This window comes from Sorex fumeus, unplaced genomic scaffold (genome assembly GCF_029834395.1).
Source record: "Sorex fumeus unplaced genomic scaffold, SorFum_2.1 ptg000003l, whole genome shotgun sequence".
NCBI lineage: Eukaryota > Metazoa > Chordata > Mammalia > Eulipotyphla > Soricidae > Sorex > Sorex fumeus.
Window position 1 is genome coordinate 31,848,564 of NW_026606060.1, and position 26,113 is coordinate 31,874,676.

At 38.1% G+C, this 26,113-nt stretch overlaps 1 protein-coding gene across 1 annotated transcript in view; it reads left to right on the forward strand.

Moving 5' to 3' along the window:
* The window catches only part of LRRIQ1 (leucine rich repeats and IQ motif containing 1), a 246,312-nt gene that overhangs the window by 89,268 nt on the left and 130,931 nt on the right, over positions 1–26,113 (forward strand). The window contains exons 17-18 of the mRNA XM_056116978.1: positions 1,800–1,965; positions 15,287–15,406. Coding sequence (XP_055972953.1) covers positions 1,800–1,965; positions 15,287–15,406 — 286 coding nt within the window. The remainder of the gene's footprint in view (positions 1–1,799; positions 1,966–15,286; positions 15,407–26,113) is intronic.

A 26,113-nucleotide genomic window follows, 5' to 3' on the forward strand; every position in this document is an offset into this window, starting at 1 on the left:
GTTTGCAAGTAGTACACTAGACACGTGGGAATACTTTCCTGTTATTCTCAGCCAACCAGTGGTTAGGGCCTCCAGAGCAGTATTTGGGGAGTACTTAGAGGTCTCTAGGAGTGCACCAGCGGTGCTCTAATCACCATGTGATGTCAAGATCAAACCAGGGTTGACAGCCTGAAAGACATACCCCTTAATCTCTATAATATCTCTCCAATCCCTCTGATCTCTAGTTTATCCATTTGATCTATTGCTTATGCTTTTTAAGCAAGCAAAAATATTGAAAGGATCCATTGAAAGTATGGTTCAATGTTTCTAATGTATCAGCTGGGACACCTGTGAAAATTGACAGATCAATAAGAGAACAGCATATGAAAGTATTTTTTCTTACCTCTGAGCCTTCCAGGAAATGAAGATCTGAAGAAATAGTTAAGCTTGAACATTTTTATATTAAGTTAGAAGAAAAAGAAATCAGGGAAATGTGATTTGACAAAGGTTATAAATAATCTGGAGAAAATTTAGCAAGATCTTTTCACTATCAGAACTCTGTGTTAGCTCCTTTATCTTCCATTAGAATGCTTTTTTTCTTTTGGATATACTTATGTCAGAAGTCTTTGCAACTAATTTTTATTTTACTTTTATATAAAAATAATATGGGCTTCTAAAGGTGTTAGTAAAAGTTCTAATGATGAGGATGGTAACACCAGCAGTAACATTATATTAATAAAATTTTTAAATTATTGTACCATTTCTTTCTAATTTACCCAAAACATATTGCTGTGAAAAAAATGTGTGGTTGTGTCAGGCAGTCTATCATTTAACTATACTTTAATTTAAATGTATTAATATGAAGACAGAGAAAACTTCACTGACTTTGGCAATTATTAATTTAATAAAAGCATTCAATGGAACATTAGGGAAGGAATACATATATATGTATATATTCATGCATACTTACATATTAAGATATCTATGTATATGTAAATATACATAAGGATCACTTTTGTATGCCTTTTAAACTCAAAAGTATGAATCAAGAATAAAATAGAAAAATCTGCACTTTATTGCTATATTTTGATAATATTCCTGAAAAATATGCATGGGAAACACAACATCCATTAACAATACTAATAATTGCAGACTTTTTAAACATACTTACAATAATTACATATTGTTACCCAAACTTGATATATTTCTGGGAACCCCAAGGGGAAAAAAAGGGAAAACATGTAAAAAAGAAAAAAAGGAGCATATGATTTTTTAGAGCCTAAAATTGGACAATAGCTATAGACCAGGGAAATGGTATATTATATAGAAGTGTTTTTTTGATTATTTGTCTGGGAACCAGAGGAAAAGCAAGACTATCAAAGACCTGATAGACCTGATAGACTGATATTACAGTGATGATAGTGAGAGTCGTTCCTTCTCTCCAGGGGTGCTCCGTTCGGTCTACACAAGATCCCATCTTCTCTTGCCAACTCATCTTGACTCCCACTTAAGATGTGTCTCTTTTGTATCATCATTGCTCCATTCTACTATGTTGACATTTCCAATATCATACAGAATCTTGATATTATTTCTTCCTTCTTTAGGAAGAAAAAACCCTTGATTTATATCCCTTGTTGTTTATTAGTCTATTCCTTTCATTTGTATTTGAAGGCTCCATGCTGGTTTTTTACTTCTATGACTATAAGCAGAGGTTTTGATTTTTAATAAATAACATATTTTGTACTTACATAATTTAAGAGAACCTCATAATCTGCAACTGTGTTTGTGAAAACAAAAGTTTTATTTTCTCTCCTTTGTAGTATGGCAGCTATGGTAATCCAGGCATATTGGCGTGGTTACATTGAACGTAAACTGACATCAAGGCCAGATTCCTACATCAAAAATCGCATTATTTTAAAAATGAAAGGAAAAGATAATATTGAGAATTTACAAGAACAGAAAGAAAATGCTGCAATTCTTATTCAGGTTGGTTTTAATAGTCATGAGGTAAAATATTTTGTGAATAATATTTTAGCCATTTCTCACTTAGTTATTCTTTATACACCATCCCTGATCTTACTGAGTGGTCTATATGTATGTCAGTTCATTGTAACTATGCGACATTTTAGCTGTGGGGTTAACTGCAGCTGGCTATGTCTGCCTAAGCATTAAGGGAACAGTTTCTAATATGAAAATGCAATTCTCGTGACTAGGTATCCTAGGTTCTATACCATACATGCATTCATATCTAAAGATTCTGTTCATATGTATCAACTTGTTCTAATCTATCTCTATTTGACAATATACTAACATCATTGCTAATTTTTATATCGATTTTATTTAAAATTTTATAAAGCGAGTAGTAAACAGACTTGACTCACTAGGATTTTATTTTGAAATAAATTTTTTTACAGTGCCATTTTATTAAATTACTTATTTAATATTTTTTAGAATCTGCTATTTGTCACACAATGTTTTCATCTAAGGAAACATAACTATGATCAAAGCAGACAAGATTCATACTCTCATGGAATTGCAGGGGACAATCCTAAAATAAGTGAATTAACAAAAGGAAGTCTATGGAAATTCACAGTATTGAGGCTAAATTGAATGTGGGGATACTTTTGGGCATGCCCACATTGTATAAGGAGTAGCAAGAAGCTGTAACAAATGACCCAAAAAAAGACTTTAAAAGTGTTTGAAAACACCAGATTTTATTCCAAATTATATGGGAGAATAGTGATAATTTTTAACATTGGATTCAACATGATCGGGTGTATTTTATGCTGTAATTATATTGTAAAGAAGAACATGAGCAGTAAGAACAACAAGGAGGTTGTTGTAACAATCTAGACAAGAGCATGGACTCGAGTATTTACAGTCATTTTGATTAGAAGAATCACATCCCAGTATATATTTTCATGTATCTTGAATGTACGTGAATGAGTGATAGTTTCAAATTAGAACTGATAATATTATTAGCTTATGGGATGAATGGAAGAGGTACATGAGAGACAGGAATAAGTCAAGATTTCTTTCCAAGAATTTAGCAAAAATACTAAAGGAATTAATTACCTTAATAATTAAGCTGTTTGGGGCCAAAGATATAGTCCAAGAGGAAAGGCACTTGCCTTGCATATAGCTGACCCTGATTTAATCCCAGATACAGCACGTGGTTCCCCAAGCACTCTCAGCAGTGATTCCTGAGCTAAAGTTAGGAGTAAACCCTGAGCACTGCCGGTGTGGACCCCAAATCAATCAACCAAGCACACTTAAAAATACATTTTATTCCATGGGCTTTTATGAGTACAATAAAATTAACAATAAGATAACTTTCATCTACCTCCCAGTAGAACTGAAGTACAAATCTTTATGTTGTCATGCATTGTCTTTTTTTAAATAAATTTATTTATTAAATCACTGTGAGTGCAGTTGCAAAGCTTTTGAGTTTAAGTCTCGGTCATACAATGATAAAACACCTGTCACTTCACCAGTACACACCTTCCACCACCAAAAACCCCAGTATATCCCCCATCCCACAATCTTCCCCACCTGTGTGGCAGACAATTTGCACCCACTCTCTCTCTACTTTGATTACATTCAATATTTCGACACCAGACCCACCATTATTATTTGGGATTTTAGTCCAACACTCAGATCTGCCAAAAAGGCAACATTAGACCATTTATTTTCTATTGCTGATTATGAATAGCATATGATGTTGCGCGGCCGCAGAAGCTGTTGTCAATTTTGAAATTCTGAATCTTAATAATTAAATCTGGAGGGATTTCTTCCAAAAACCTCTGGGTTGTGAGATTTGTTTCTGAGTCTCTGGGATCATGGCTGAAGCAGCTTGTTGAGTAGCCAGAGGGCCAGTTTGTGGGTGGTCACTCAGGGTCTCATTGGGGCAGGGGAGGAAAGGCTGGCTCTTTTTATAATAGCTACTGTTTCAAGATAATTATTTCTGAAATGGTTTTAATGAATTTAGCCACTATTTCTGTAGACTTAGTTTATCTGGTGTATAGTACAAGGGGGGCTGGAGCGATAGCACAGTGGGTAAGGCATTTGCCTTGCACACAGCCAACATGGCCGTCCCGAGTTCTATTCCTCCGCCCCTCTTGGAGAGCTTGGCAAGCTACCGAGAGTATCTCTCCTGCACGGCGAAGCCTGGAAAGCTACCCATGATGTATTCAAATATGCCAAACACAGTAACAAGTCTCAAAATGGAGACATTACTGTGCCCACTCGAGCAAATCGATGAACAATGGGAGGAACGACCGTGACCGTGATAGTACAAGGGGTGGTGTTAATAGGTGTGGAATAAGTGATGGATGTAAGGAAACTGAGAAAAACCTGTAGTTACTATTTCAGAATGTCATTGTGGTACATGAGGAATAAGGTGTCATAATCTTAATTCACTATCACCAGTACATTAACAATGTTTGCATTCATGGTAAAAAAGAAAAAACAAGAAATGTTTCCACTTTTGCTTTATTCTGGTATATAAAATAAAGTTTATTCAGTGACAAATTTATGGTATACTATAGAGGTGGGAGTTGGAAATGAAAAGTTCACAGATAGATAAATACACACATAAATAGTTATATGGAAAAAACTAAAACATGAGAAATAAGAAAATAACATGATCACTTAAAGATTGCTGAGATAAAGATTTAAACTTGGAAATAAGTTGGAAAATTTTCTAATAATTATTTATATATGTGTATTTTGTTATCTTGATTTATGATAAACTGAATAAAGGTGGTTATAAATTGTATTTCTAACTCTATGCATGTATTCTGGTCTATAGCTTTGTGTAAACCCTTTCTTTGAGGAATTGTACTAGATCCACTGAAGATTCGATCTGAGTTGTTGTGAATCACTCTTTATGCTGTTATAATTTAGGACCTACATTAAAGATGTCTCTTTGTCACCACTTTCCTTCTGTATACATTAAATATAGATATTTTATCATTATGGTATTTTAAGATGAAAGCAGGGAGAGCTAGAAATAGAATACAGTAAATAACATGCTTACTATGCACTGGGCTAACGAGATTTGATCCCCAACATTACATATGATCACTCAAGCACTTGGCCCTGAAACAAGAACAAAAAATTATGCATAGAATATATAAACTTCCTAACCCCACCCCAAATGGAGAGGGTGAACGAGGTATTTCACATAGTTGTAATACCATCTTTGGATGTACACAACAATCAGTTTGATTCCCTGTGCAGAATGGCTCCTAACAGTGCTGGTGTAGATGGTGGCCCTGAGTTCTGTCAGTTATATTCATCGAATATCCCTACGGTTCGGGACTAGGCCTTCCAGTAGCTAGACAGTTACACCCACCAACTGCCGTGTACCCCCAACAACAGCCATGATCCAGAGATTATAACACCAAGCTCCCGGAAGCACATGGCTGTATTTGTGGCTGCGCGACTTCTTATTCTCTAATTCTCGCTCTCAGAGAACCCGACAGGCTACTGAGAGTATTATACTAGCACATATGCCTGAATTATAAATTGAACACCTGTAAAGTTTGTGTTTTCAGGCTACCAAGAATATCCCACCCACACGGCAGAGCCTGGCAAGCTATCCGTGGTGTGTTTGATATGCCAAATCCAGTAAATAAAATTGATCTCATTCCCCTGACCCTGAATACAGCAGCATTGAGAAGGATGAGGAAGAAGAGACTGATAAAATCTCAAGGCCGAACTAGGCTGCCAAAACAAAGAAAGACAAAAATGACTGTCTATACTTTCAATGCACGTACACTGGCATCTGATACATCCATCAAGAACCTGATGGTACAAGCGCGATGATACAAGATCAAGACAAAGTATGACATCATTGGTCTGAGCGAGACAAGAAGGCATCAATCACATCACGTTTTCGACACTGGAGAATTGTCCCATGGAATGTGACAAAAGAGGCATTGATGGTGTTGGTGTCCTTGCCAACATGAACTTAGCCATGAGTATTGATTCATTCGAATGCCTAACAACCTAAATTGGACGATTACACTTGAATAGATGTGGATCACTGCCAGCAGTTTCTATCTTTGTTGTCTACGCACCAACATCCAATTATGTTGAAAGAGAAATTGGGAAGTTTTACGGTTCTATAAAGAAGACCACAACTTTTACAAGATCATTGTGAGTGATTTTGATGCCAAGATTGGACTGAGAAGATCAGCTGAAAAACTCCACATCAGGACCCATGGCCTAGAATGGAACGAACAGGGTGACAGACTGTCTGAGTTCATCATGTTGACCAAGACCATCCATGGTAACTCACAGTTCCAGAAGGCCGAATCTAAACTTTGGACATGGAAGATTCCTGGTGGACGGTTCCACAACAAAATTGACCACATCATATTCAATCGACAGTTTTGCATGACTGATATTGCTGTTATCCCAAAATTCCAAATGGGATCGGACCACCGTCTCCTTCGTGCAAAATTCTACTTCACAGAGCGGGAAAAAAGGGCTGCAAAGTTTAAGAAGAGAACTCCCGGAACGGTCACCAACTGGGAGCTCTTTGGCTCTGTTGCGGCAACATGGGAAGATGCCGTCATTGACAACATTAATGAGGAATATGATCGACTAGTTCACCACCTCCATGATTGTGTGAGGAATGCCAAGAGAGAGATAACCACAAAAAAAGGCCTGTCTTCTAACACCCTTGAGCTTATTCACCAACTTGACTTGACATATGCCTCAGGCAACCACAAGTGAACATTTGAACTCAAAAACAGTGCAGAGAAGCAATCAAGGAAGACCTCAAAGACAGAAGAGCAGCAGTGCTGGTAGATGTGGCAGAAGCTGAGAAAAGAATTTGTAATGCCTGCCTGTCCTTCACCAACTACAGGACCAAGATGACTGCCCTCCGCCGTCCTGATGGATCTATCACATCTTCCAGAAGGGCAATGAAGAAGCTTATTCATGACTTCTACTCAGATCTCTTTAATAGCCACATCCACTTGCCTCCATACCAAATTCCTCAGGATGAATATGTTGTTCCCAACGTTCTCCTTTCCGAAATCCAACATACAATCTTGTGGGTAAAGAAACAAAGAGCACCTGGCCCAGACAAGGTCAGACCTGAACACTTGAAGAACCTGCCGTCAGTACTCATCAATACACTGGCACGGCTCTTCACATACTACCTGTCTGAATGCAAAGTTCTGTCCCAATGGAAAACCAGCAGGACTTACAACTATTCAAGAAAGGAGACATCCACGACATTGGCAACTATCGCCCAATCTGCCTCTTGTCTGTCATCTACAAGCTGTTCATTCAAGTCATCCTAAATAGGATTGGCAAAGCACTAGATGAAGGACAACCATGTGAGCAAGCTGGGTTCCAAAAAGGATTCAGCACCATCGACCATATCCACATGGTAACCAAGCTCACTGAGATTTTTTTGGGAGTTCAAGATGCCGCTCTATGTCTAATGTTCATTGATTTAAAGAAGGCCTCTGATTCTGTTAACACGGAAGCAGTCATTGAAGCCCTAGCCAATCAGGACATTCAAACTCAATAGATCAGGATCCTCCATGAGCTGTATTATGGATTCACTACCAGCATCTCACCATTCTACAAAGAAGTGATCATCGATGTCAAGAGATGGGTTCGGCAAGGTGATACTATTTCACCGAAGCTCTTAAGTGCGACCCTCAAGAATGTCATGTGACAACTGGAGTGGGAAGGAATGGGAGTGAAGATAGATGGTTAGCAACTACACCACCTCCGCTTTGCTGATGACATCGTTCTATTAACATCAAACATCAGCCAAGCCGCACAAATGCTGACCGACTTCAACCGTGAGTGTGGAAAGGTGGGATTACAGGTAAATCTCACAAAGACAATGTTTATGAGAAACAGTCTTGTTTCTGACGTTCTATTTACTCTCAACGGAACAAACATCTCCGAATGCAACAGTTATGTGTACCTAGGTCGAGAAGTCAACATGACAAATGACCTGGCACCTGAGTTGCGCAGGAGGAAGAGAGCAGCTTGGAACGCCTTCAAGAGCATCGAAGAAATAAATAAAAGGACAAAGAACCTCCAGCTCTGAGCACATCTCTTTGCTTCCACTGTTCTCCCTGCATTAACATATGCCTCAGAGATCTGGACCCTACAAAAACAGGATGAGAATGCTATTTGGTTCTCTCAAAGAGGAATCAAAAGAGCTATGCTTGTAGTATCATGCTTCACTCAAATGAGAGAAAGAATCTGGAGTTCCAACCTCCGTCAACACTCAAGAATCAGGGATGCTGTCTCATTTGCCAAGGCATCAAAAATCAGACACGTAATGAGATTTAGAGATGGTCGCTGGACTAGAGCCATTACCGACTGGATTTCATGGGACGTCAAAAGATCGCATGGATGCCCACCTACGAGATCATCAGACTTTTTCATCAAGATCTTGAATGATCAGTTTGAGGCTCTTCATGTTCCTAGAATGAGCAGATGCTATTGGGCTATGCTAGCACACAACAGGGATGAATGGAGACGTTACTGGCACCCACTTGAGCAAATCTATGAGTAATGGGATATCAAGTGATCAAGTGATCCCTAGGAGTACTAGGCTAACTCTGTCAGCCCCCAGAACCACCAACGCCTGAGGAGCACAGATTTGCTGGACTAAGCATTGTATAACAAAGCCAAATATTAGTGGGAAGCCTGAGTAGCACTGGGGAAGGGGAGAAATAAGAAGGAGAATGAGACAGAGAAGGAATAAAACAGAAAGAAAGAGGAAGAAGGAAGAGATAAAAGAGAATCAAAGAAAGAACAAACCGGAGGAAGTGAAAGAAAACAGCATGTCTTCCTATAGTGTAGAACCTTGCCAGAACTTAATCAGGAAAAAAGGCACTTAAGAGATTGAGGTATATTTGTAGTTGTACAAAGTAACTTGCCCATTTGTCATATTAGAAAACAGTTTGAAAGATAACAAAGGACCAAAAAAGTATAAATGCTAGATAAGAAAATCCAAAAAGAATATATCAGAAAAACTCAATGAATGGTGCTACTGAAACTAAGTTTTACCACTTTTCTCAAAATTGATCAGCTTAAATATTATGATGTTTTTGACAAAGTGGGCTTTAGGAGGTGAGTCTGTTTGAAGGAAGAACCCTCAGGAATAAGATTAGAACCTTTCTAAAAAATAACCCTGAGATCCCTTTCACTCCTTTAACCCTATGAGACACTAGAAGACTTCAGTTTATGAGCCAGGAACTGGACTTTTAAATTGGTGGTGCACTGATTTTAGGGTTTCTATAGTGGAACTAAGAGAAATAAATGTTTGTTACTAAGTCACTGACTGGTATTTTTGTTATTGCTTCACACTGGCATTGTAACAAAGATGTGTCCACAAAACAAAACATACCAACAAGTAAAAAACACATCCTCACTCATGAAGTGAATGGATGACTATACCTTTTCTTTGATTTGAGGGGAAGAAGAAAAATATGGAGAGATTCAATTTTGTACCACAACAGTGGGGAAATTTTTCCATTATACAAAATTTTTCCATTATACTAAAAGAAGCTATTGATGAGTTAATGAAAAACATTAGCTCATGGTATTCTAGTGACACTTTGAACATTGTATTTCTGTTTCAATCAACATCTTCCAAATCTAGCTAAAGACTGGTGGCAGCATTAGCAACTACAGTTGAGTTTTTGATGTTTCTAAGTCATGGGAAGTTAGTGGCTGCAGGGTGAAATTGCAAGAATACATGAAGACTTCACTTGTGTACTATTGTAGAAATGCTAATTTTCTGATCTTGAGCCAGAGGAAAAACGTAAGGAAGGACAGTCAGGTTCAACTTTGCATGATGATGTTGGGTCATCTATAGAATCATCATGCCCGTGTGTTCATTTGTAAATATTTGTATGTTTGTATCTTCTATTGTTAACATAGTGGGAGAATCCTATGTCACTTTCATTTAAAATAGTGGTGCCTTGATTTATTGTTATGGTAATTTAGTAACATATAATATATTGAATCACTGTTGTGCATATGCAACTAAGTTATTAGTTGCCCATTATGCATAAATAAAAATAAGTAAATTCCAGTCCCCTAATATATTCCATCCACTGTCAATAATTAGTTTTTATACACAGTGTTTGTCTAGATTAACTCTGGTTTCTCTTCAAATCGTATAAATAAGGAATATATAACTCCTTAATTTAGGTTTTAATTATTGCTCCTCATTAGAATGAAAAATACATGTATAGAGATGTTGTGTATGATTTATTCCCTGCTTTCTCATTTGTACATGTTATCACTTGATCACTTGACTTCCCGTTAATCGTTGATTTGCTCGAGGGGGCGCCAGTAACGTCTCCATTTATCCCTGTCGCATGCTAGTGTAGCCCAATGGCATCTGTTCATTCTAGGAATATAAAGAGCCTCAAACCGAATGTTCATGATCTGGATGAAGAAGTCTGACCATCTGGTAGGTGGGCGGCCACTCGGTCTTTTGACATCCCATGGAATCCAGTCAGTAACGGCTCTAGTCCAGCTGTCATCTCTAAATCTCATTACGTGACCAGCCCATCTGATTTTTGACACCTTGGCAAACAAGACAGCGTCCCTGATTCATGATCGATGACTGATGTCGGAACTCCGGATTCTTTCACTCATTTGAGTGAAACATGATATTCCAAGCATAGCTCTTTCAATTCCTCTTTGGGAGACCCGAACAGCATTCTCATCCTGTTTACGTAGGGCCCAGGTCTCTGAGGCATATGTTAATGCAGGAAGAACAGTGGAATCAAAGAGATGTGCCCGGAGCCAGAGGTTCTTCGTCCTCTTAGCTATTTCTTCGACGTTCTTGAAGGCGTTCCAAGCCGCTCTCTTCCTCGGTGACCTGGCAGCTCGGGTGCCAGGTCATTTGTCATGTTGACTTCTCGACCTAGGTACACATAGCTGTTGCATTCGGAGATGGTCATTCCGTTGAGAGCAAATGGGGCATCAGGAACGAGGCTGTTTCTCATAAACATTGTCTCTGTAAGATTCAGCTATAGTCCTACATTTCCACACTCACGGTCAAAGTCGGCCAGCATTTGTGCCGCTTGTCTGATGTTTGGTGTTATTAAAACAAGGTCATCAGCAAAGCAGAGGTGGTGTAGTTGCCGACCATCTATCTTCACTCCCATTCCTTCCCATTCCAGTCGTCGCATGATGACTGCTTTGTAGAATGGTCCGCTTCTGTCTCAACAGAATCAAAGGCCTTCTTTAAATCAATGAATGTTAGACAGAGCAGCATCTTGAACTCCCGACAAACCTTGATGAGCTTGGTTATCGTGTGGATATGGTCAATAGTGCTGAATCCTTTGCGGAACCCAGCTTGCTCGCATGGTTGTCCTTCATCTAGTGTTCTGCCAATCCTATTCAGGATGACTTGAGTGATCAACTTGTAGATGACAGACAGTAAGCAGATTGGGCGATAGTTGCCAATGTCATGGATGTCTCCCTTCTTGTATAGTAGTACAGTCCTGCTGGTTTTCCATTGGGACGGAACCTTGCATTCAGACAGGTAGCGTGTGAAGAGCCGAGTCAGCGTATTGAGGAGTACTGACGGCAGGTTCTTTGGGTGTTCAGGTCTGACCTTGTCTGGGCCGGGTGCTGTTCGTTTCTTTACTGACGAAAAAGTGTCGGATTTCGGAAGGGAGAACATTGGGAAAGACATATACATCCTGTGGAATTTGGTATGTCGGCAGGTGGTCATGGCTATCGAAGAGATTTGAGTAGAAGTCATGGATAATCTTCTCCATTGCACTTCTGGAAGATGTGATAGATCCATCAGGACGTCAGTGGGCAGTCATCTTGGTCTTGTAGTTGGCGAAGGAGAGGCCGGCGTTACGAATACTTTTCCTGGCTTTCGCCGCATCTACCAGCACTTCTGCTCTTCTCTCTTTGAGGTCTTCCTTGATCGCATCTCTGTACTGCTTTGCGAGCTCGGACATTCCCTTGCGGTTGCCTGAGACATGCACCAAACCACATTGGCAAATAAGCTCAAGAATTTTTGAAGACAGGCTTTGTTTGTGGCTATCTTTCTCAGCGTTTCTCGCACAATCATGGAGGTGCTGAACCAGTTGATCGTATTCCTCGTCAATATTGTCAACAATAGTATCTTCCCACGTTGCCGCAGTAGTCCCAAAGAGCTCCCAGTTGGTGGTCGTTCTGGGAGTTCTCTTCTTAAACTTTGCAGCCCTTTCTCCCCACTCTGTGAAGTAGAATTTTGCATGCAGGAGATGGCGGTCCAATTCCATTTGGAATTTTGGGACAACAGCGACATTGGTCAGGCAAAACCATCGATTGAATATGATGTGGTCTATTTCGTTGCGGAATACTCTCCGAAGCTTGCCAGGCTCTCCAAGAGGGATAGAGGCTTGTGGGGCGGCCTCTAATCGGCCTTGTAGGTGTTACCATATTTGAACCCTATCAAATATGGTACGGCAATTCTGGAAGATGGGTATTTAGTGTCTTATAAAGTGTTGCACGGCTGCTTTGCGGCCACGTGGTCCGGAAAGCATACTGGAGCGTGGTGGCGGCTGGATAGTGGAGGTAGTGGAGGTAGTGGAGGTCTGCTGGTGAGGTATGTATCTGATACTGGTAGGGGTAGGGTGGGTCTTCTGTGCACAATCCAATCCCTGGGTCTCTGGCGGTTGGTGGATGCAGACTGGGCAGGGTAAGGTGGGTGGGGATCCTGATTTTAATCCGTTCATCACCTGTGGTTGGTGGGAGCAAGCAGAGAATCTCTGTCCCCGGGTCCATTGAGCCTGGAGTCCAAGGTCTCAGAGTTCTGCTTATCTTGTTCTGTGGGGCTTCAGTCATGCTTGAGTCTCAGCCGGGGCATCTGGAAAGCATCCTGGAGCGTGGTGGCGGCTGGGTAGTGGAGGTAGTGGTACATGTTGTATGGCTCTTAATATACCTAAAAATACCTTTTACTTACTGTCCCTGGTTTGACTGGGCCACATCGTAGAATACCATTCATTTTTGTTTCCAAATTGTCGCCCCTAGAGAGAGTACAGGGATTAACATGCATAACCTTGGCTGCACATGATCACCCAACCATCACCCAGTCCACTCTTGGATTCCAAATCCCTGGGTACCAATAGGATAGGTTATGTTATCTGCACCATCATAGGGCGAGATTATCGAACTGCCAAACTGCTTGTCTGAGAATCACCAAGGGGGACTGCAGGCCTCCTCTGCACTATTTCGAAGGCCAAAGAAAATAACTTAAAAAATCATAGCAGTATTAATTAGAATAAATGAAGGTTGATTGTTATCAAACTTTGAGTGGAAAAGATCTTCCTTTCTTCTTCCTTCTCTTTTCTTTCTCTCCTTGAGCTCCTTTCTTTCCTCCCACTCCTCCTCTCCTCCTTCCTCCTCCTCTGCTGCCTCCTCCTGATCCTCCTCCTCCTCCTCCTCCTCCTCCTCCTCCTCTTCTTCTTCTTCTTCTTCTTCTTCTTCTTCTTCTTCTTCTTCTTCTTCTTCTTCTTCTTCTTCTTCTTTCTTCCTCTTTTTCCTCTTCCTCTTCTTCTTCTCCTTCCTTCCTTCCTTCCTCTTTCTTTCTTTCTTTCTTTCTTTCTTTCTTTCTTTCTTTCTTTCTTTCTTTCTTTCTTTCTTCACCTGTTATGAACAGACAATGAACTTTTAAATATGCCAGTTAATCATCTGTTTGTCCTCATATGTCCTCGTTGATTATCTCCATTTTTGATGGAATGGTTTTATTTGTTGTTGAGTTTTATGAAAGCATTGCTATATGATGTGTGAATAGTTCCTTGTATTCAGTAGAATGTTTTAGTGATATTTAAAATTATATTTAGGGCTATACTATTTTACTTGGGCTGGAGCAATAGCACAATGGGTAGGGTGTTTGCCTTTCATGCAGCTGACCTGGCTGACCCGGGTTCGATTCCTCCATCCCTCTCAGAGAGCCTGGCAAGCTACCAAGAGTATCTCACCTACACAGCAAAGCCTGGCAAGCTACCCGTGACGTATTTATATGCCAAACACAGTAACAAGAAGTCTCACAATGGAGACGTTACTGGGCCCGCTTGAGCAAATCAATTAACAATGGGAGGACAGTGACAGTGACAGTGATAGTGACTATGTTACTTATTTGTGTTTATTTTTTTTCTTTTTGTATTCCATATGTATAGAAAATCCTTGTTGCTAAGGACATTTATTATTACTTTTTCTCCAGCCTCTATGTGTGTATATACATACATACATAGTTGAAAGAAGGAATGACAGCCATAGGAAACTGTTTTGTTTGAACTTTCAGCCATATCACTTTTCTTTGGCATAAACACAAATTCAGGGAAAAAAGTAGGAAACAGAGAGTGAGACAAAGAAATAGAGGGGAGAGAGATGATGAATAGGTGATGGAAGAGAGAGTATACCTACTTAAGAAAAGTTTGCCTTCTATACTGTACCTTCCTGCCTGTTTTCTGCCTCTATAGATAACCATTTTATAAAGCTATGCTTTCCCTTTGAAGTTTAATAAAATGTATATAGACAGGTATTTCGATATATAGAATTAATATGACACATAAAATCATGATACTGCTCTATTTTTATCATAAATTGTAGCATGTGGTATACATTTTTATCTCCACATTGTTTTTCACACTTAGCAGTAACTATGTCCTACAATTCTCTAGAATTTACTAGCTTACCCAGAGCTCACTTTGAGTAGTATATAATGATATTTATTTTCAAAAATTTCAGTGTACCTGGTATTATATTTAGGAGAAGTTACCTTACTTTCACCTTTTTGAGGAACCTGAGCGTTTTAAATCCTATTATTCTATGCTTAGTTTATTTAGACAAAAATAGTTAAATATTAGTGTCATCATACTATCTCTCTAATATGGTTATTTATATCTGCTGAAGTTTTCCTAAATGTGTTAATGTTATATTTAATCATTTGAAAATTACAATTTTTTTCCTTCGTATCTCTTTCCTTTTATTTTAGAATGGGTCCTGGAGGAATTGTCAGATAATTGATTGTTTGACCTACATGTGCCATTAAGGGAGTTTTATGGATTCTTTTCTGCTTACCATGAGTAAAGTCTCCTGAGATTCAGAACCTTAGACATATGCAGTCTTTTAATTTATCTTGCAGTTTTAAGTGTCACATAAAGTTCAAAAAACAGATTATTGAGTCATTAAACTGAGGTCTAAGATGTTTTATCTTCCTAATGGGATAACACAGAGAATCTGGTTTGGAGTTTGATCTATAACCTTGTATAACATGCTTTAAATTTTTGTTTAGGCAGTTTGGAAGGGATTTCTTTTACGAAAGAAACTGGCTACAGCTCTAGAAGCTATTAAGAATGAAGAATCTGAAGAAGAATATGAAGAGATAGATTTAGAGGATTTTACATTTGATGAAGTAAGTATTAATTACAACGTATAAATATTGCTCTTGGAATATTTTTAGTATACTGATTTGGAGTTAAACCCATTTCTAAATGTGTTTATCCTATTGATGCTATTTTACAGTTTTTTTCAAATAACACTTGTGAAAACATGCTTTTAATTTCTTAATGTCATCACTTGCTCTGTAAGTGTTTACAGTGTGTAAAAGTGGTCTTGGGATCTTTACAAGAGTTCCCATGTACCTTTCAAAAATTATTTATAAAATGCTTTATTATTAATTACTCAGCATTGAACAATAACTCTCATCATACTCATTATCTAGACATTTTTTTCTTGTTAGCTAGGAAATTGATAACAATGCTTTTGGATTATATCTGAGTATTCCACCAAAAGGTAACAAACTACATATTGACCTTTTACATTTCCATTGTTATCAACCAAAATGAGAATCCTTTTACTGTACAGAGCACTTCTACATTCTTCATTTTCCTTATTCCCTTCCCTCTTATCTAAGCAGTAACATAAATTCCATTCAGATTGAGATGTGGCACCATCCCCCAATACATTCCATAGTATTCAGAGCTCTATATTTTCTCCCTATCTTGAAAAATAGAATCATAAAGAATGTACTCCTGAATTTTTCTACATAAATATTAAACAAGGTTTTGAATAGTCAATTAACTGTAATTTGAAAATACATATCTTGTAGCCTATTCTAATGCTATTGAATGACTTCGATTATTGTAATGCTGCCAATTATGACTGAAAGTGCGATGAAAATTCTTATGCACATTTTTTGTATATAATTTTTTCTTAAGATAGATCAGAATATAAACTGCGTTTCATAGAGAGTGTTACTAGCAGTATTTCAAAGTGCTTTTTATCAATTTTACAGTCCTACCAGCAGAATGTTTATGGTTCAGGGTAATTCCATCTTCAGCAAAACTTAGTTGTTTTGATGTTTTATTTTACCCCATTTGATATCATCTTACTATTCTGCTAATTTGCATTTCACTGAAAAATATTATTGATTAATATTTTATGCTAACTGAACATTTAGTTATCAATTTGGTTTTATAGCTCAGGATTTTTAGTTGGGTGGTGTATTATTAATATTTGAAGGTTATTTTTATATTCTGAATATTTTCTATATATTCGTATAAGATACTATATCTGAATATTTTCAGAATATGCATATACATAAATATATTCTGAATATTTATATATTCTTAATTCCCATGCAAATACTTTCTTTAAGTTCTGATGATTACTTGCTTACTTAATTTTTTTTTTATTAGTGAAACACCATGAGGTACAGTTATAGACTTACAAACTTTTGTGCTTGGTTTCAGTTATACAATGATCAAGTACCCATCCCTCCACCAGCGCCCATCCTCCACCACCACGGGCCCCAGCATCCCTCCCACCCCCCATCCCCCCCATCCCACCCTGCCTCTGTGGCAGGGCATTCCCCCTTGTTCTCTCTCTCTTCTTTTGGTTCCTGTGTTTTGCAAAAGAGGCATTGCGTGGCAATCATGTTTGGTCTATAGTCTACTTTCAGCATGCTTCTCCCACCCTGGGAGGTTCCTCACAACACCCTTTATTTGGTGCTCTCTTCTCTATCTGAGCTTCTTTTTCCCGTAGCACTTGTGGCTGGCCTCCAAGTCATGGAGCGAAATTCCTGGTACTAATCTCAGCCACTCGTGGGTGTTAGTCTCCCATTTTGTTGCTTTATGTTCCCCAGATGAATGCAATCTTTCTGTGTCTATACCTCTCTTTCTGACTCATTTCACTTAACATGATACTTTCCATGTAGTACCACTTGTGTGTAAATTTCTTTAAGTACTTTCTTTAAGTTCTGTTGATTACTTGCTTACTTAATGTTTTTTTTTAACAAAATTCTTTAACTTAGAAAAATGTAATCTGTACTTACTCTTAGGTCATTAAGATTTCTAGAAACTTTATGAGCTTAGCTTTCAACAATTAAATGTGATACACCTGTAAATAATTTTTAGGTATAGCGTGAGAAAATGAATCAAGTTTCCCTCTCCCCGCCCAAACCCATGTTTGACTGCTTCCTTGACTTAGTCTATTTATGCACAAGCAATAGAGAGTAGTGAAAGCTTAATTCATTCTGGAGTCTGTATATGTGGTTTCTCTAAGTTTTTTCATTATTCTTTCCTTCATTAGTAAACAACTTTTATATTGGAGTAGTTTTATTATAAATTTGATATTGAGGCCCAACTTTGGTCATCGTCAAGAAGAATTATTAGTGTAACTTTTAATATTATTAATATTATACATTTATTTTTATTACTACTTTTACTTTTATTATTATTTTACTTTCTGTATTAATACTAAAATAATCCCATAATTTACATAATAAGTGTTACAATTTGTTTGCAATTGGTACGACATTATAAGTGAATTTAGGAGAACAGCTATCTCTAGAATATTATTATGATTTTATATATTTACTTCTTATTTATTTGGCTTTTGTACCACACCTGGTGATGTTAATGTCTTACTCTGGCTCTTTCAACCCCCTCTTTTTAGTCAGTCATGGCAGTATTCCAAAGTTACCCATAATTGGGTTTCAACACCAATTCCTTCACCAGTGTCCACTGTCCTCCACCATTTTCCCCTGACAAACAGTCTGCCTCTAAAAAGGACACTACATGGAAAGTATCATGTTAAGCGAAATGACTCAGAAAGAAAGTGATAGACATCGAAAGATTGCATTCATCTGGGGAACATAAAGTAACAAAATAGACTAACACCCAAGAATGGCCGAGATTAGTACCAGGAATTTTACTCCATGGCTTGGAGGCCAACCACACGTACTAGGGGAAAAGGGAGCTCAGATAAAGAATGGAACACCAAATATAGGTGTTGGGAGAATCCTCCCAGGATGGGAGAAGCATGCGGAAAGTAGACTATAGACTAAACATGATTCTCACCCATTGCCTCTTTTGCAAACCACAACACCCAAAAGGAGAAAGAGAACAAAAGGGAATGCCTTGCCACAGAGGCAGGGTGGGATAGGGAGGATGGGGGGTGGGAGGGATACTGGGATCCGTGGTGGTGGGAAATGGGCCCCGGTGGAGGGATGGGTACTTGATCATTGTGTAATTGAAACCCAAGCACAAAAATGTGTAAGTCTGCAACTGTACCTCATGATGTCTCACTATTAAAAAAATTTTTAATAAAAAAATAAAAATAAAAATATATAACTTTTTGCATGCAGTTTATTGTTCTGTTGTCTATACGGTTCCACACAAAACTCTTTACAACCTTCCAGAACTATCTCCCCCTTTCTTTTGCTCTTTCCTCTACCAGAGTCATTGACCACTCCTTGTTCTATCTCCCAGCCCCCTTAGGTGGTATGTTTGCTACTGACAACCAGTTTTTATGTTCATTGTTCTTTTTTTGGCTCTGTGCTCAGGGATCACTTCTGGCAGTGCTTGGGAGACTATATATAGTGGAGATATTGAATCTAGTTCAGCCAATTGCAAGCAAGCACCTTACCCACTCTACTATGTCTCTGGACCCTGTAATATTTTTAATTCATGGATATGAAATAATCTTCCATTATATTTTAGCCACTTAAAATTTTTGTATTGAAAGAAAAATAATTTTATTAACAATACTATGTTTTGTTTATTTTTGTATATTGAATTTATATTCAATATTTTGCTGAAATGCTTTAAATCTTTTTAGAATTTTTAAAATTCTTTTGAATATTATATATACAAAATCACATCCTAAATATGAAAATTTATCTTTTTCCATTCTGGAGAAACCCATGTTCTCTCTAAACATGTATTACTCTATTTGCTTTTCTGCTTTTCCACTCTGGAGAAGCCCATGTTCTCACTTGAACATGTTTTCCTCTCTTTCTCTTCCATCACATCTTTCTAAGTAAATTTCTTCAATAATAAAACTCTCTTCACTAAAAAAAATGAAAATATTTTTAATTCATATGCCTGTTATTTATATTTTTTGTCTTATTTTCCTGTTACTTTCAGTAAGATGTTGAATAGTGATGCTGTTAGCAATAATCTTTGTCTAGTTTTGAGTTTCAAAGGAAAAGTTTTAAGTATTCCACCACAGAATAAGATGTTCGATAAAGATTTTTTAAAAAAAACTTTTTAATACATTAAGGAAGTTACCTTTATAAGAATTTTCTTATCTTTCAAAGATATTGACATGATGATGACGGTTCTGTATGATTTGTATTTTATTCAAAATTTCTGTACAAATTACATTGATACTTTTTCAAACAATCATATGTCTAGAATAAATCAACCTAAAATATATATACACATACATAGAGTTACTAACATTTTAGTTACCTTATTATTTGTGTGCTGGGCATAGAACTCTGTTGGTGATGAGATTAGGCAACTGCGCATACCAACACTGTAAATGTCAATTTGTGACCTAAAGGTGAATAAATTTTAGAAATATTCTTATTTTGACGACGTGGGGTTTGACAGAGCTATGCTAAAAAAAGTCTATTATAATTGTAGGTTTCTCTAAATCAGCTTTTAGTTTTATTATAATTTTATTCATATTTTGAGGATCTGTTTTTATTTTATTTTATTTTATTGGCTTTTTGGTTCACACCCAGTGATGGTCAGGGATTACTCCTGTCTCTGTACTCAAGAATCACTACTGGTGGTGCTCAGGGACCATATGGGAAGCCAGGGAATAAACCCAGGTCAGCTGTGTGCAAAGCAAATGCACACTCCGCTGTACTGTCACCCCTAGCCCTGAGGGTTTGATTTTAACATTTCGAAGTCCCACTTACTGAGTTTTTAGTAAACACAAGATTTTTTGGTCTTCAACTCTGGTTGCCACTTTAATTTCCTTAGCAGCCATTTCCTGTTGTATTCATACCTGCAACCTTTTTGGCTATTACATTTTTAATAATATTTTTATAATTTTTTCCATTCAACATGGCTGTTTTTATATTTACAGATTGATTCCAAAAGTATATAGATAGTTGTGATTAATTTTTATATTCAATGATTTTATTTTTATTAGCATATACTATTTTAATTAAGAATATAATTTCCTTAGTTGGGGGGTATGATGCCACCAGCACCAATTGCTTTTGTTCTTTTGGATGTGGGCAATCTCTGTGGTGTAAAATGATATCTTGTTTTGATGTGCATTTCCCTGATGATTAATGATGTAGAGCATTTTCTCATGTGCCTTTTAGCCATTCAGATTTCTTCTTTGAGAAAGTTTCTATTCATTTCATAGCCCCATTTTTTGATGGGGTTGGATGTTTTCTTTTTGAGGAGTTCAACCAGTACTTTGTATATCCTTGATATCAACCTCTTGTTGGATGTGTATTGGGTGAATATCCTTTTCCCCATTCTGTAGTCTGTCTTTGTATTTTGGTCAGTGTTTCTTTTGAGGTGCAGAAGCTTCATAGTTTTTTTTTATACTTTTTCTTTTTTTTCTTTTTTTATTTTTTTTTATTAGTGAAACACCATGAGGTACAGTTGTAGATTTACAATATTTTGTGCTTGGGTTTCGATTATACGATGATCAGATACCCATCCCTACACCAGTGCCCATTTTCCACCACCATGGATAATATCCCCCCCCATCCCCCCATCCCCCCTGCCTCTGTGGCAGGGCAATCCCCTGTGTTCGCTCTCTCCTTTTGGGTGTTGTGGTCTGCAAAAGAGGCATTGAGTGGCAAACATGTTCAGTCCATAGTCTACTTTCGACATGCATCTCCCCTCCTGGGAGGATCCTCCAAACACCCTTTATTTGGTGCTCCCTTCTCTATCTGAGCTGCCCTTTCCTCTAGAATGCCCGGCTGGCCACTAAGCTATGGAGTGATCCTCCTGGTGCTGATCTCAGCTATTCTTGGGTATTAATCTCATATTTTGTTACTTTATATCCCCCAGATGAATGCAATCTTTCTATGTCTATCCCTCTCTTTCTGACTCATTTCGCTTAGCATGATACTTTCCATGTTGTACCACTTGTATGTAAATTTCATGACTTCATCTTTTCTAACAGCTACATAGTACTCCATTGTGTAGATGTACCAAAGTTTCTTTAACCAGTCATCTGTTCTTGGGCATTCAGGTTTCTTCCAGTTTCTGGCTATTGTGAAGAGTGCTGCAATGAACAAACAAGTGCAGATGTCACTTCGACTATACATTTTTGCCTCTCTGGGATATATTCCCAGGAGTGGTATTGCTGGGTCAAATGGGAGCTCAATTTCTAATTTTTTGAGAATCGTGCATACTGTTTTCCAGAAGGGCTGAACCAGTCGACATTCCCACCAACAGTAAAGGAGTGTGAAGCTTCATAGTTTAAGATGGTCCCATTTATCTCTATTTTCACTTGCTTGGCCAGTGACATGACATCTTTGAAGATACCATTAGCTTCAGTATCAAGGAGGGTTTTGCCAACTTTGTCTTCAGTGTACCTTATGGATTCCAGTCTGATGTTGAGGTCTTTAATCCATTTTTATCTTACTTTTGTACATGGCGTTAGGCAGAGATCTGAGCCCACTTTTTTGCATGTAGCCGACCAGTTTTGCCAGCACAATTTGTTAAAGAGGCTTTCCCTGCTCCACTTCACTTTTCTTGCCCCCTTATCGAAGATTAGATGATCATATGCTTGAGGGGAGATGTCAGTATATTCAACCATGTTCCATTGGTCTACAGCTCTGCCTTTGTTCCAGTGCCATGCTGTTTTCATTATTACTGCTTTGTAGTAGAGTTTGAAGTTAGGAAGGTTGATTCCTCCCATTTTCTTTTTCCCAAGAATTGCTTTAGCTATGCGTGGGGGCTTATTGTTCCATATAAATTTCAGGAGAGTTTGCTCCATTTCTTTGAAGAATGTCATGGATATTGTAATGGGGATCACATTGGATTTGTACAGTGCTTTGGGAAGAATTGCCATTTTCACGATATTAATTCTCCCCATCCATGAACAGGGGATATTTTTTCATTTCCTCATGTCCTCTTTTATTTCCTGAAGTAGCAGTTTGTAGTTTTCTTTTTACAGCTCCTTTACTTCCTTAGTTAAGGTGACTCCTAGGTACTTGATTTTCTGGGCACAATTGTGAATGGGATTGTTTTCTTTATGTCACTTTCTTCTTTTTCACTATTTGCATAGGAAAGCCATGGACTTTGGGGTATTGGTTTTATAGCCTGAAACTTTACTACACAAGTCTATTGTTTCTAGGAGTTTCTTGGTAGAGGTTTTAGGGTTCTCTAAGTGTACTATCATATCATCTTTGAATAGTGAGAGTTTGATTTCTTCCTTTACTACCTGAATGCCCTTAACATCTTTTTCTTGCCTATTTGCTGTTGTAAGTACTTCCAGTACTATGTTGAACAGTAGTGGAGAGAGTGTGCATCCTTGTCTCGTCCCTGATCTTAGGGGCAAGACTCTCAGTTTTTCCCCATTGAAGATGATGCTTTCTGTAGGCTTTTGGTAGATGGCTTTAACTATATTGAGGAAAGTCACCTCTATCCCCATTTTGGCGAAGGTTTTCATCATAAACAGGTTCTGAATCTTGTCAAATGCTTTCTCTACATCTATTGATATGATCATAATATTTTTTCTTTTGTTGATATGATGGATTATGTTGATTGATTTCCGAATGTTAAACCATCCTTGCATCCCTGGGATTAATCTCACTTGGTCATGGTGTATGATCTTTTTGATGAGTTGTTGAATTCTATTTTGCTTGTATTTTGTTGAGAATCTTTGCATCCGTGTTCATCAGGGATATCAGCTTGTAGTTTTCTTTTCTTGTGGTGTCTTTGTTTCCTTTTGGTATTAGGGATATATGGGCTTCATAGAAACTGTCTCGGAGAGTTTCTGTTTTTTTCAATTTCCTGGAAAAGCTTGAGAAGAACTGGCAAAAGGTCCTGTTTAAATGTTCAGAAAAATTCGCTAGTGAATCCATCTGGACCTGGGCTTTTGTGTTTGGGAAGACTTTTGGTTACAGTTTCAATTTCCTTGATGTTAATACGTCTATTCAGGTACTCTACATCTTCTTGATTCAGTTTTGGGAGATTATAGGAATTCAGGAATTTACCCATTTCTTCTAGGTTCTCTTGTTTCGTGACATACTGACTTTTCAAAGTAGTCTCTGATGATCCTTTGAATTTCTTTGGTTTCTGTTGTGATATCCCCATTATTATTTCTGATTCGATTTATTACGGTTCTCTCTCTCTGTTTCTTTGTAAGTGTTGTTAGTGGTTTATCTATCTTATTTATTTTCTCGAATAACCAGCTCTTGATTTCATTGATCTTTCAGATTGTTTCTTTAGTTACCATGTCGTTGATTTCTGCTCTATGTTTTATGATCTCTTTTCCTTCTGCCTGATTTGGGCTCCTTATGTTGATACTTTTCTAAAATCTCGAGCTGTGAAGTCAAGTTGTTTATGTGCATCCTTTCTTCCATCCTGAGATATGCTTGCAGAGTTATAAATTTTCCCCTTAATACAGCTTTAGCTGCATCCCATAAGTTCTGGTAGCTTGTGTCTTCATTCTCATTTGTTTCCAAGTATCTTTTGATTTCATCCTTGACTTCCTTCCTGATCCACATGTTGTTCAGCATTGAGTTGTCTAATTTCCAGGTGTTTGATTTGGTTCTCCGTGTCTGTGTGTGATTCACTTCTATTCTCAGTGCATCATTGTCTGAAAAGATTGTTGAAAATATTTCTATCTTTCTGATTATATTGAGATATGTTTTGTGACCTAGGACATGGTCTATTTTGTAAAATGTTCCATGCACACTGGAGAAAAATGTGTATTCTTTATTTTGGGGGTGTAAAGCCCTGTATAGGTCTATAAGACCTCTCTGTTCTATTTCTTCTTTCAAAGCCAATGTTTCCTTGCTGAGTTTTATTCTTGTTGATCTATCCAGAGGTGATAAGGCAATGCTGAAATTTCCAGCTACTATTGTGTTGCTAGAAGTGTCCTTCTTAAAAATCTGTTAGCAGTTGTTTTAAGTATTTAGCTGTTCCCTCATTAGGTGTGTGTACATTTAAGAGTGTTATTTATTCCTGTTTTATGTATCCCTTGATGAGGAGAAAATAGCCTTTGCTGTCCCTTCTAAACTTAACCTGAAATTAATATTGTCGGATACCAGATTGCCACCCCAGCTTTTTTGAGAAAACTGTTTGCTTGCAGGATTGTTTTCCGTTCTTTAACTTTGAGTCTGTGTTTGCTCTGACTGTTGAGATGAGTTTCTTGTAGTCAGGAGAATGTTAGGTTCTGTCTCTGAATTCATTTTGCCACTCTGTGTCTCTTAATTGGTGAATTTAGACCATTGACATTGAGAAAGGTTACTGTTATGGGGTTTTGTGTCATCTTTCTGTAAGGGTCTGTTGTGCTTGTAGGTTTTGTCTTGTCTTATAGTAGCCCCATTAGCCCTTGTTTTAAGTTTGGTTTTTGAGTCTATGAAGTTCATGAGCTGCTGTTTATCTAGAAAATAGTGTACTGTTCCTTCAATTTTGAGTGAGAGTTTAGCCGGATAGAGTATTCTTGGTGAAGCATTCATTTCAGTGAGTTTTTTCACCATATCCCGCCATTGCCTTCGGGCTTGGAGGGTTTCCTCTGATAGGTCTGCTGTGAATCTAAGGGGTGCTCCTTTGTATGTGATTTTCTTCTTTGACCTTACTGCTTGCAGTATTGTGTCTCTATTGGCAGCATCCATCATTCTAACTATGATATGTCTTGGAGTGTTTTCATTAGGGTGTCTTTTAGCTGGCACCCTTTGGGCTCCTTGAAACTGAATGGCTGTATTGTCAAGCTCTGGGAATTTTTCAGCAATGATTTATTTAACCGTGGTTTTTTCATTGGGATTGTTTCTCTGAGCTTCTGGTAGTTCAATGATTCTAATGTCGTTCCTCTTGGAATCATCTCCTAGGACTCTGATTCTCTCTAGAGCTATTTTGAGGTCCCTTGCCATTGTTTGTTGTTGCCTGTTGGTTTGGTGCAGCTGATCTTCCAGCTCACTGATTCTGTCTTCAGCTGTAGTCAGCCTCTTGTTGAGGTCACAGACTGAGTTTTTTATTTTATCTCCGGAATCTTTCATTCATGACTTTTCTGCTCTCATTTCTTCTCGTAATTTGTCGATTTTTTCTGTCATGTTACTGGATATCTGTCTGACTGTTTCATTGAGTTGATTGAACATCTTCATGAATTCATATCTGAATTCTTTCTCAGAGAGTTTCTTTAGGTGAGTAGCACCTATTGATGCTTCTGGACTCTTTTCATCTTCATCCCCACATGGTGGGGGATTTGTGTTGTTTCTTCATGTTTGTGTGTAGGTATGGGGACTAGGTTTCTTGGTATGGGTAAATTACCTGTGGCCACATGATCGCTGACCCCGAAAATTAGGCCACACCCACTTCTACAAAAGCCACGCCCACGTCTGAAGAGGCCACTCCCCCATGGAAACCTGGTGTGTGGGGAGGGGTAAAGACTGGGTGTGGAGAAGACCAGCACAGTTTGGGGGACAAAGAGGAAGAGTCAGAGGCTCAGGGCTGCCTTTCTCCCAGCATCTGAGAGGACTCCTGGGGGGCTTGCAGGGAGAAATCCAAGTCCTGGGTTTGAGAAGTGGTGGATAAACTGACCTGGGTGGCAGAGAAGATCAGCACAGTTTGGGAGATGAAGAGGAAGAGGTAGAGGCTCAGGGCTGCTTTTCTCCCAGTGTCTGAGA